This window comes from Bombina bombina, chromosome 8 (genome assembly GCF_027579735.1).
Source record: "Bombina bombina isolate aBomBom1 chromosome 8, aBomBom1.pri, whole genome shotgun sequence".
Taxonomy (NCBI): Eukaryota; Metazoa; Chordata; class Amphibia; order Anura; family Bombinatoridae; genus Bombina; species Bombina bombina.
The window spans coordinates 304581811-304596801 of NC_069506.1; the positions used below are offsets into that span (position 1 = coordinate 304581811).

Here is a 14991-nt window from a genome sequence, read left to right on the forward strand (position 1 = left end):
GATTGGTGGATAAATTTACCCAGCAATAAACAAGTGCTGTCCGTGTCTGGCTCCTTAGCTTAGATGCCTTCTTTTTCAAATAAAGATAGCAAGAGAACAAAGAAAAATTGATAATGGGAGTAAATTGGAAAGTTACTTAAAATTGCATGCTCTATCTGAATCACGAAAGAAAAATTTTTGGTTCAGTGTCCCTTTAATGATAAATACCATTAATTACCACAAGATGGTAGTAGATAACAGGGAATTCCTGTTAAACAAAATTGAAGAAAGGATAATGGAAAGAAAATGTAACACTTTCCATATCACACCTCTACTAAAAAACATAAAGAGTAAGCCTCTGACTGTATGATCATAACATAATACACAGTCTGCTACGCTGATCTTAGAGACAGCTATTCACAGGACCCAGCAAAATTATATAGTTTAATATTCCTGGGAACCTGAGATAGAAATAATAATGCACCGGAAATCTTAGGAGGTTCCAAGTAGCCAATGAGAAATGACTGCATTGTGATTAAACATAGTGGAGTCAGCTTTTGATTATTATGTCACAAAGTCACTAACTGGGTATCAAACACATGACCTTAGTAGTTAGTATTTATAGGACTTTGCTTACTGAGCTATTTAGCAAAGCATCCTCTCCTAGGTGCAGAGCAACAACGTGCCAATAGGACCCTGTGTTACTCCGCGCCACACTAGCCGTTGCTAGGGACGCGACACCTCCTTCCTTGCTTGTTGTCAGGGGCTGTGTCGGCTCCTGTTGCGTGCGGCGCTGACATCATCGCTGCGCTCTCTCCACTCTGATGCCGGTTGGGGTCCCCTGTGGCGCGAATCCTGCGCCTATGTAAGTTGCCATTCAGCAATTTATCACTGCCCAAGTATAGATGTTACTTTGTGTGCTCCTGGGTGTGAAAGATTGCTGATTTGCTGGATTGATATACTGCTGCTGAACTCTGCTTGTCTGACCACTCTGCCTGTTAACCTCTATTGTTCTGGATTGCCTTACTGTTGCCAAACCCTGCCTGCCTGACCATTCTAGTGGTTTACCTTTGGACTGCCTTACTGTTGCCAAATCTTGCCTGCCTGACCCTTCTTGTGGTTTTCCACTGATATGCCTTTCTCTGATTCCCTGCCTGTTGCCGCCGAAGACTACCCTGCCTGTGGTGAGTGCCGCTTACCTCATTTTGCAAACTTTCTCTGCTCTGGGATATTCCCTATCCTTCCGGCTGGACGCTGGGATAAGAAGACTACTGGCTGAGTTTGGTTTGATAGTGGAATATCTCACGAGCATTACACCCTGCTCATGGCAGGGAAACGCTTAATTTATAAAAAAACGCTGAGTCAGTTTTTTGAAAGAGCTATCCGTTAAACATCACAATCCAATGGCGCGTCAAAAAACCTTGACACCAGCGGGCCCAGTTATAACACCTAACTGGACAAAATGTGAGGGAATGTACAAGCACAGAAGCCACTAAATAAATACGCGGCAGTATGCCGCGATAAGTCCCTAGGGCCAGCCTAGAGATCAATCACCTAAGTGAAGCGGTTGTAATTTGTGAATGCGGATAAAGATTGTGTACTGCATATGCTGCTAAGCTGTTTATGCAGCCATGTAAAGTTTGCTGCGTGTGTTGGATACAAATAGCCTGGTATGAGCTGTGAAAAGCTAAATACATTGGTGCTCACGGTACACCGGCGCCTCATACTGAGAGCTGTGCCTCTATTGTGTGCTGCGATGCGGCCATTTACTCAAAGCCATATTGACACAAGCGCCCCAGTTGAGGACCACAATGCGGCCATTTACACTGGCGTTATACTACACAAGCACCCCATACTGTGTTACTGAGTGCTGTGAATGCAGCCAATTATCCCAGTGCCATAGATACACAAGAGTCCCAGCTGTGGACTGCGAATGTGTGGCCATTGGCAGGAGGCGCTATACATACCCTTTTAAGCACCTACTAAGTGCTGCGAATTGCACCAGTGCTCACTGAACATAAGCGTCCTATACAGAGTGCTTTACACCAGCGATAAGTAGCGATCTTAATTTCAGGGCAAAACTCACAGAGGATTAATCAATAATTTGAGAACCGGATCCTGTTAAGAAGATGCCGGTTAATGCCGTGCTGCTCATACTTAACTAATATCCTCAGTCGGGACATAACTAAAATTCCTAGACCCATCTAACAGGGCAATGGAGGTGCCAGCTGGTCACCGTTAAACGTCCCCCTATCCCTGATGACAGTAACAGTATACCTGCCAAGGGAAGGGAATAAGTAATATAAATGGACTTACCGCCAAGGGTCTTCTGCTGTGGAGCAGACACAGCCATTTTCAGTCTGTCAGCTTCAACCATCCTCTGACAGGAAACTGGGTAGAAAAGCAGAGTAACCAACCCTGGTTTTCTATAGAGGGATAGCATAAATATTGGAAGGGAAGCAAGGACTACCTAACCGTCTTCCAACTGTCAAAAGCCACCATTACTCTTACTCAAGAGATTTACATGGACACAGCATAGCCCCAATCTTTGCTTGAAGGAAACTACCCATAAAATGATTATGATATCTTCAGACATCATCTACGCACATCCTCCCTAAGTATAAGGCAAAGAATGACTGGGGATTATGGGTAATGGGAGCGACACTTAACAGCTCTGCTGGGGTGTTCTTTGCCTCCTCCTGCTGCCAGGAGTTGAATTCCGACTAGTAATTAGAATGGATTTGTGGACTCTCCATGCCAATTAGAAAGAAAAGGGGATGTTAAGATTACTGCAGCTTTTACTGTATCTTTCCACTAAAATTGTCTCATCATTATATGTTAGAAGTGCTGCAGCTTTAAGATCAGCTTACCACACCCTCTGGGTGTGTCTGGGTTTCTATGACATCATCAGTAGCCATGTTTAGATTTACTGAGGAACCTGTTTATAAAGAAGCCACGTGGTTGTAGCTGAATAAAAGTTTGACTAAAGTACCTGCTGCAGAGTGTCAGTGATATGTGCAAGACACATCAGATACAAGATAACAGCACAGAACTGAAAGTCCTGACTACACAGAGAACATAACAATACACACATATTATATACATATATACACACACACATACATACATATTATACACACATACACACATATTATACACATATAAACACACATACACACTTAAATACACACATACACACATATTATACACATATATACACACATATTATACACATATATACACACACATACAGTGGGGCAAAAAAGTATTTAGTCAGCCACCAATTGTGTAAGTTCTCCCACTAAAGAAGGTGAGAGAGGCCTGTAATTTTCATCATAGGTATACCTCAACTATGAGAGACAAAATGTGGAAACAAATCCAGACAATCACATTGTCTGATTTGGAAAGAATTTATTTGCATATTATGGTGGAAAATAAGTATTTGGTCACCTACAAACAAGCAAAATTTCTGCCTCTCTCAGACCTGTACCTTCTTCTTTAAGAGGCTCCTCTGTCCTCCACTCATTACCTGTATAAATGGCACTTGTTTGAACTTGTTATCAGTATAAAGGACACCTGTCCACAACCTCAAACAATCACACTCCAAACTCCACTATGGTGAAGACCAATGAGCTGTCGAAGGACACCAGAAACAAAATTGTAGACCTGCACCAGGCTGGGAAGACTAAATCTGCAATAGGCAAGCAGCTTGGTGTGAAGAAATCAACTATGGGAGCAATAATTAGAAAATGGAAGACATACAAGACCACTGATAATCTCCCTCGATCTGGGGCTCCACGCAAGATCTCACCTGTGGTGTCAAAATGATCACAAGAATGGTGAGCAAACATCCCAGAACCACACAGGGGGACCTAGTGAATGACCTGCAGAGAGCTGGGACCAACATAACAAAGGCTACCATCAGTAACACACTACGCCGCCAGGGACTCAGATCCTGCAGTGCCAGACGTGTCCCCCTGCTTAAGCCAGTACATGTCCGGGCCTGTCTGAAGTATGCTAGAGAGCATTTGGATGATCCAGAAGCGGATTGGGAGAATGTCAAATGGTCAGATGAAACCAAAGTAGAACTGTTTTGTAGAAACACAACTCGTTGTGTTTGGAGGAGAGAGAATGATGAGTTGCAACAAAAGAACACCATACCTACTGTGAAGCATGGGGGTGGCAACAACATGCTTTGGGGCTGTTTCTCTGCAAAGGGAACAGGACGACTGATCCGTGTACATGAAAGAATGAATGGGGCCATGTATCGTGAGATTTTGAGTGCAAACCTCCTTCCATCAGCAAGGGCATTGAAGATGAAACGTGGCTGGGTCTTTCAGCATGACAATGATCCCAAACACACCACCTGGGCAACGAAGGAGTAGCTTCGTAAGAAGCATTTCAAGGTCCTGGAGTGGCCTAGCCAGTCTCCAGATCTCAGCCCCATAGAAAACCTTTGGAGGGAGTTGAAAGTCCGTGTTGCCCAGCGACAGTCCCAAAACATCACTGCTCTAGAGGAGATCTGCATGCAGGAATGGGCCAACATACCAGCAACAGTGTGTGACAACCTTGTGAAGACTTACAGAAAACATTTGACCTCTGTCATTGCCAACAAAGGATATATAACAAAGTATTGAGATGAACTTTTGATATTGACCAAATACTTATTTTCCACCATAATCTGCAAATAAATTATTTCCAAATCAGACAATGTGATTGTCTGGATTTGTTTCCACATTTTGTCTCTCATAGTTGAGGTATGCCTATGATGAAAATTACAGGCCTCTCTCATCTTCTTAAGTGGGAGAACTTGCACAATTGGTGGCTGACTAAATACTTTTTTGCCCCACTGTATATACACACACACACACATATTATACACACATATTATACACATATATACACTTATATACACACATACACACTTATATACACACACACATACATATTATACACACATACACACTTATATACACACACACATACATATTATACACACATACACACATATTATACACATACATATTATACACACATATTATACACATATATACACACTTATATACACACACACATACATATTATACACACATACACACTTATATACACACACACATACATATTATACACACATATTATACACATATATACACACTTATATACACACATACACACTTATATACACACACACATACATATTATACACACATACACACATATTATACACACATACACACTTATATACACACACACATACATATTATACACACATACACACTTATATACACACACATACATATTATACACACATATTATACACATATATACACACATACACACTTATATACACACACACACACATATTATACACACATATTATACACATATATACACACATGCACACTTATATACACACACACATACATATTATACACACATACACACATATTATACACATATATACACACATACACACTTATATACACACACACATACATATTATACACATATATACACACATACACACTTATATACACACATACACACTTATATACACAAATACATACATATTATACACACATACACACATATTATACACATATATACACACATACATACATATTATACACACATACACACATATATACACACATACACACTTATATACACACACATACATATTATACACACATACACACATATTATACAAATATATACACACATAAACACTTATATACACACACATACATATTATACACATATACACACTTATACACACACACACATACATATATACACACATACACACTTATATACACACACACATACATATTATACACATATATACACATATACACACACATATATACACACTTATATACACACACACACATATTATATACGCATACACAAATATTATACACATATATACACACATACACACATATATACACACATATATACACATACACACTTATATACACACACACATACATATTATACACACATAGTATACACATATATACACACTTATATACACACACACAAATATTATACACATATTTCCGCTGATGGAGAATACAAAATGAGTCTTTCTGCTATTGTTAATATGAACTAGATTACATTTTTATGTCCTTATGTCCTGACCAGTAAATTATACAGATAATCCTCCAGCTGTTGAAAAGGCAAAAATACAAGAGACACAAGAAAAAAATTTCTTTCATAATTCAGATAGAACATACAATGCTAAGCAACTTTCAATTTTACTTCTATTATCTAATTTGCTTTGTTCTCTTGGTATCCTTGGTTCAAAAAGCAGCAATGCACTACTGGGAGCTAGCTGAATGCATAAGGTGAGTCAATAACATGAGGCATATATGTGCAGCCACTAATCAGCAGCTCCTGAGCCTACCAAGGTATCCTTTTCAACAAAAAGATAATAAAAGAAAGTTGCTTAAAATCACATGTTTTATCTAAACCATAAAAAAAAATTTGGTTTCATATCCCTTAAATATTAAGGTAAAACAGATAATGTCCCCTTTTAGTGTTTTGATAGTACAAGGAATTAAAGTGATTACTAAATTAGGGCCATATGAACATACTGTAAGCCTAAGGATGAGTCTCTATTGCCTAAATGATGAGGTTATATACACGTTATCTGGTACCTCTGGATGAGGCTGCCGCACAGTAAATGTGTAAGTTTCTGCATGTTATCTGTGCACAGCCAGCTCCAATGGTCCCTCATTGCCAACCACAGCACTTCTAAAGCCACGGCTGATAGACCACCTTCCAGACCTGTAACACACAAGCAGGAATACATTATACACTTATTGTTTCCACAACTCATGTCATCACTATTACACAAGCATCATTACATTATACACTTATTGTATGTCATCACTATTACACAAGCATCATTACATTATACACTTATTGTATGTCATCACTACTACAAAAGCATCATTACATTACACACTTATTGTATGTCATCACTATTACACAAGCATCATTACATTATACACTTATTGTATGTCATCACTATTACACAAGCATCATTACATTATACACTTATTGTATGTCATCATTACATTATACACTTATTGTATGTCATCACTATTACACAAGCATCATTACATTATACACTTATTGTATGTCATCATTACATTATACACTTATTGTATGTCATCACTATTACACAAGCATCATTACATTATACACTTATTGTATGTCATCACTATTACACAAGCATCATTACATTATACACTTATTGTATGTCATCACTATTACACAAGCATCATTACATTACACACTTATTGTATGTCATCACTATTACACAAGCATCATTACATTATACACTTATTGTATGTCATCACTATTACACAAGCATCATTACATTACACACTTATTGTATGTCATCACTATTACACAAGCATCATTACATTATACACTTATTGTATGTCATCACTATTACACAAGCATCATTACATTATACACTTATTGTATGTCATCACTACAGTATACACTTATTGTATGTCATCACTATTACACAAGCATGATTACATTATACACTTATTGTATGTCATCACTATTACACAAGCATCATTACATTACACACTTATTGTATGTCATCACTATTACACAAGCATCATTACATTACACACTTATTGTATGTCATCACTATTACACAAGCATCATTACATTACACACTTATTGTATGTCATCACTATTACACAAGCATCATTACATTATACATTTATTGTATGTCATCATTACATTATACACTTATTGTATGTCATCACTATTACACAAGCATCATTACATTACACACTTATTGTATGTCATCACTATTACACAAGCATCATTACATTACACACTTATTGAATGTCATCACTATTACACAAGCATCATTACATTATACACTTATTGTATGTCAACACTACATTATACACTTATTGTATGTCATCACTATAGTATACACTTATTGTATGTCATCACTATTACACAAGCATCATTACATTATACACTTATTGTATGTCATCACTATAACACAAGCATCATTACATTATACACTTATTGTATGTCATCACTATAACACAAGCATCATTACATTATACACTTATTGTATGTCATCACTATTACACAAGCATCATTACATTATACACTTATTGTATGTCATCACTATAGTATACACTTATTGTATGTCATCACTATTACACAAGCATCATTACATTATACACTTATTGTATGTCATCACTATTACACAAGCATAATTACATTATACACTTATTGTATGTCATCACTATTACACAAGCATCATTACATTACACACTTATTGTATGTCATCACTATTACACAAGCATCATTACATTACACACTTATTGTATGTCATCACTATTACACAAGCATCATTACATTACACACTTATTGAATGTTATCACTATTACACAAGCATCATTACATTACACACTTATTGTATGGCATCACTATTACACAAGCATCATTACATTATACACTTATTGTATGTCATCACTATTACACAAGCATCATTACATTATACACTTATTGTATGCCATCACTACATTATACACTTATTGTATGTCATCACTACAGTATACACTTATTGTATGTCATCAATATTACACAAGCATCATTACATTATACACTTATTGTATGTCATCACTATTACACAAGCATCATTACATTATACACTTATTGTATGTCATCATTACATTATACACTTATTGTATGTCATCACTATTACACAAGCATCATTACATTATACACTTATTGTATGTCATCACTACAGTATACACTTATTGTATGTCATCACTATTACACAAGCATCATTACATTACACACTTATTGTATGTCATCACTATTACACAAGCATCATTACATTACACACTTATTGAATGTCATCACTACTACAAAAGCATCATTACATTACACACTTATTGTATGTCATCACTATTACACAAACATCATTACATTACACACTTATTGTATGTCATCACTATTACACAAGCATCATTACATTACACACATTGTATGTCATCAATATTACACAAGCATCATTACATTACACACTTATTGTATGTCATCACTATTACACAAGCATCATTACATTACACACTTATTGTATGTCATCACTATTACACAAGCATCATTACATTACACACTTATTGTATGTCATCACTATTACACAAGCATCATTACATTATACACTTATTGTATGTCATCACTATTACACAAGTAGGATTACATTATACACTTATTGTATGTCATCACTATTACACAAGCATCATTACATTACACACTTATTGTATGTCATCACTATTACACAAGCATCATTACATTACACACTTATTGTATGTCATCACTATTACACAAGCATCATTACATTACACACTTATTGTATGTCATCACTATTACACAAGCATCATTACATTATACACTTATTGTATGTCATCACTACAGTATACACTTATTGTATGTCATCACTATAACACAAGCATCATTACATTATACACTTATTGTATGTCATCATTACATTATACACTTATTGTATGTCATCACTATTGCACAAGCATCATTACATAATACACTTATTGTATGTCATCACTATTACACAAGCAGGAATACATTATACACTTATTGTATGTCATCACTATTGCACAAGCATCATTACATTATACACTTATTGTATGTCATCACTATTGCACAAGCATCATTACATTATACACTTATTGTATGTCATCACTATTACACAAGTAGGAATACATTATACTCTTATTGTATGTCATCACTATTACACAAGCATCATTACATTATACTATTACACAAGCATCATTACATTATACACTTATTGTATGTCATCCATATTACACAAGCATAATTACATTATACACTTATTGTATGTCATCACTACAGTATACACTTATTGTATGTCATCACTATTACACAAGCATCATTACATTACACACTTATTGTATGTCATCACTATTACACAAGCATGATTACATTATACACTTATTGTATGTCATCACTATTACACAAGCATAATTACATTACACACTTATTGTATGTCATCACTATTACACAAGCATCATTACATTATACACTTATTGTATGTCATCACTATTACACAAGCATGATTACATTATACTCTTATTGTATGTCATCACTATTACACAAGCATCATTACATTATACTATTACACAAGCATCATTACATTATACACTTATTGTATGTCATCCATATTGCACAAGCATAATTACATTATACACTTATTGTATGTCATCACTACAGTATACACTTATTGTATGTCATCACTATTACACAAGCATCATTACATTACACACTTATTGTATGTCATCACTATTACACAAGCATGATTACATTATACACTTATTGTATGTCATCACTATTACACAAGCATAATTAATTTACACACTTATTGTATGTCATCACTATTACACAAGCATCATTACATTACACACTTATTGTATGTCATCACTATAACACAAGCATCATTACATTATACACTTATTGTATGTTATCACTATTACACAAGCATCATTACATTATACACTTATTGTATGTCATCACTATTACACAAGCATCATTACATTATACACTTATTGTATGTCATCATTACATTATACACTTATTGTATGTCATCACTATTACACAAGTAGGAATACATTATACACTTATTGTTTCCATAACTCATGTCATCACTATTACACAAGCATGATTACATTATACACTTATTGTATGTCATCACTATTACACAAACATCATTACATTATACACTTATTGTATGTTATCACTATTACACAAGCATGATTACATTATACACTTATTGTATGTCATCACTACAGTATACACTTATTGTACGTCATCACTATTACACAAGCATCATTACATTATACACTTATTGAATGTCATCACTATTACACAAGCAGGAATACATTATACACTTATTGTTTCCATAACTCATGTCATCACTATTACACAAGCATCATTACATTATACACTTATTGTATGTCATCACTATTACACAAGCATGATTACATTATACACTTATTGTATGTCATCACTATTACACAAGCATGATTACATTATACACTTATTGTATGTCATCATTAGATTATACACTTATTGTATGTCATCACTATTACACAAGCATGATTACATTATACACTTATTGTATGTCATCACTATTACACAAGCATGATTACATTATACACTTATTGTATGTCATCATTACATTATACACTTATTGTATGTCATCACTATTACACAAGCATGATTACATTATACACTTATTGTATGTCATCACTATTACACAAGCATCATTACATTATACACTTATTGTATGTCATCACTATTACACAAGCATCATTACATTATACTATTACACAAGCATCATTACATTATACACTTATTGTATGTCATCCCTATTACACAAGCATCATTACATTATACACTTATTGTATGTCATCATTACATTATACACTTATTGTATGTCATCACTATTACACAAGCAGGAATACATTATACACTTATTGTTTCCATAACTCATGTCATCACTATTACACAAGCATGATTACATTATACACTTATTGTATGTCATCACTATTACACAAGCATGATTACATTATATACTTATTGTATGTCATCACTATTACACAAGCATGATTACATTATACACTTATTGTATGTCATCACTATTACACAAGCATGATTACATTATACACTTTTTGTATGTCATCACTATTACACAAGCATGATTACATTATACACTTATTGTATGTCATCACTATTACACAAGCATGATTACATTATACACTTATTGTATGTCATCACTATTACACAAGCATGATTACATTATACACTTATTGTATGTCATCACTATTACACAAGCATCATTACATTATACACTTATTGTATGTCATCACTATTACACAAGCATGATTACATTACACACTTATTGTATGTCATCACTATTACACAAGCAGGAATACATTATACACTTATTGTTTCCATAACTCATGTCATCACTATTACACAAGCATGATTACATTATACACTTATTGTATGTCATCACTATTACACAAGCATGATTACATTATACACTTATTGTATGTCATCACTATTACACAAGCATGATTACATTATACACTTATCGTATGTCATCACTATTACACAAGCATGATTACATTACACACTTATTGTATGTCATCACTATTACACAAGCAGGAATACATTATACACTTATTGTATGTCATCACTATTACACAAGCATCATTACATTACACACTTATTGTATGTCATCACTATTACACAAGCATGATTATATTACACACTTATTGTATGTCATCACTATTACACAAGCATGATTACATTATACACTTATTGTATGTCATCACTATTACACAAGCATAATTACATTACACACTTATTGTATGTCATCACTATTACACAAGCAGGAATACATTATACACTTATTGTTTCCATAACTCATGTCATCACTATTACACAAGCATCATTACATTATACACTTATTGTATGTCATCACTATTGCACAAGCAGGAATACATTATACACTTATTGTTTCCATAAATCATGTCATCACTATTACACAAGCATCATTACATTATACACTTATTGTATGTCATCACTATTACACAAGCATCATTACATTATACACTTATTGTATGTCATCACTATTACACAAGCATAATTACATTACACACTTATTGTATGTCATCACTATTACACAAGCAGGAATACATTATACACTTATTGTTTCCATAACTCATGTCATCACTATTACACAAGCATCATTACATTATACACTTATTGTATGTCATCACTATTACACAAGCATCATTACATTATACACTTATTGTATGTCATCACTATTACACAAGCATGATTACATTATACACTTATTGTATGTCATCACTATTACACAAGCATCATTACATTATACACTTATTGTATGTCATCACTATTACACAAGCATAATTACATTACACACTTATTGTATGTCATCACTATTACACAAGCAGGAATACATTATACACTTATTGTTTCCATAACTCATGTCATCACTATTACACAAGCATCATTACATTATACACTTATTGTATGTCATCACTATTACACAAGCATCATTACATTATACACTTATTGTATGTCATCACTATTACACAAGCATGATTACATTATACACTTATTGTATGTCATCACTATAACACAAGCCTGATTACATTATACACTTATTGTATGTCATCACTATTACACAAGCAGGATTACATTATACACTTATTGTATGTCATCACTATTCTATATGTCATCACTATTACACAAGCATGGTTACATTACACACTTATTGTATGTGTTGTCCGATTGGAATCTTATAAACCGGACTAACGACAGTTGAGGCCACACTGATAGGGCATTGAAGATAGCTCTCAACTCCAATATGTTTATGGGAAGAGAGGACTCCTCCCGAGACCACAGGCACTGAGCCTTTAGAGGGCCCCAAACAGCTCCCCAGCCTGACAGGCTGGCATCCGTCATCACAATTTCCCAGGAAGGTCTCAGAAAGCAAGTGCCCCGAGACAGATGTTCCTGTGAAACCCAACACGAGAGAGTGTCTCTTGTTAGAGAGGCCAGATTTATCCATTGAGTTAAATCCAAATGATCTCTGTTCCATTAACGGAGCATACAAAGCTGGAGGAGAAACGCAGGAAGCAAGAATCTTGTTTTTCTGACCTCCGTCAGAAAAATCTTCGTGGACAGGGAATCTATTATAGTCCCTAGGAAACACACTTTGGTAGATGGAACAAGAGAACTTTTTTCCAAATTCACCATCCACCCATGGGAACGTAGAAAAGACAACAGCATCTCTGTATGAGGTTGGGCTAGTTGAAAAGATGACGCCTGAACCAAGATGTCGTCTAGATAAGGCACTACAGCAATTCCCTGGGATCAGATCAGAGCCAATAGAACCCCCAGAACCTTTGGGAATATTCTGGGAGCTGTGGCCAGGCCAAAAGGAAGTGCAACATAGTGGAAGTGCCTGTCCAGAAAAGCAAAGCTCAGATACTGATGGTGTTCCCTGTGAATGGGAACGTGAAGGTATGCATAAACTGACCTTCCTGTACCAAAGGAAGAATGGAACAAATAGTTTCCATCTTGAAGGACGGAACCCTGAAGAATTTGTTGAGACACTTGAGGTCTAGAATGGGCCCAAAAGTTCCCTCCTTTTTGGGAACCACAAATAGATTTGAATAGAATCCTAGACCCTGTTCTACTAGAGGGACAGGAACAATAACTCCCAGAGAGTATAGGTCTTTTACACAGTTTAAGAAGGCATCCTTCTTTATTTGGTTTGAGGATAGTTTTGACAGGAGAAATCTGACCCTGGGAGGGCAAGACTTGAATTCCACTCTGTAACTCTGTGATACTATGTCCACCGCCCAAGGGTCTGGGACATCTCGTATCCAGGCTTGACAAAAAAGAGAAAGCCTGCCCCGTACCTGATCCACACTGGAATTGGGGGCAGAACCTTCATGCTGATTTAGAGTCAGCAGAGGGCTTCTTGTTTTGTTTTCCCTTATTCCAGGGCTGGTTGGATTTCCAAAAAGATCTGGGTTGATCAGGTTTGGAAGAGGAAGAGGAGAAATTTAGTTCCTTAACATTATGAAAGGAACGAAAATTAGAGGTCTGACGACCTCTAGGTCTATTCTTCTTGTCCTGAGGTAGAAAAGATCCCTTTCCACCTGTAATATCTGAAATAATCTCTGCCAGACCAGGTCCAAACAGAGTCTTCCCCTTGTAAGGTAAAGCCAAAAGCTTAGCCTTAGAAGAGACATCGGCCAACCAAGATTTTAACCACAGAGCCCTGCGGGCTAATACTGAGAAGCTAGACATCTTAGCTCCCAGACGAATTATCTGCATATTGGCATCACAGATAAATGTATTGGCCAATTTGAG

The 14991-nt window shown here is 35.5% G+C and overlaps 1 protein-coding gene across 1 annotated transcript in view; it reads right to left on the bottom strand.

The window, feature by feature from the left end:
- The window catches only part of SNX19 (sorting nexin 19), a 212328-nt gene that overhangs the window by 56973 nt on the left and 140364 nt on the right, over nt 1–14991 (bottom strand). The window contains exon 9 of the mRNA XM_053691505.1: nt 6645–6774. Coding sequence (XP_053547480.1) covers nt 6645–6774 — 130 coding nt within the window. The remainder of the gene's footprint in view (nt 1–6644; nt 6775–14991) is intronic.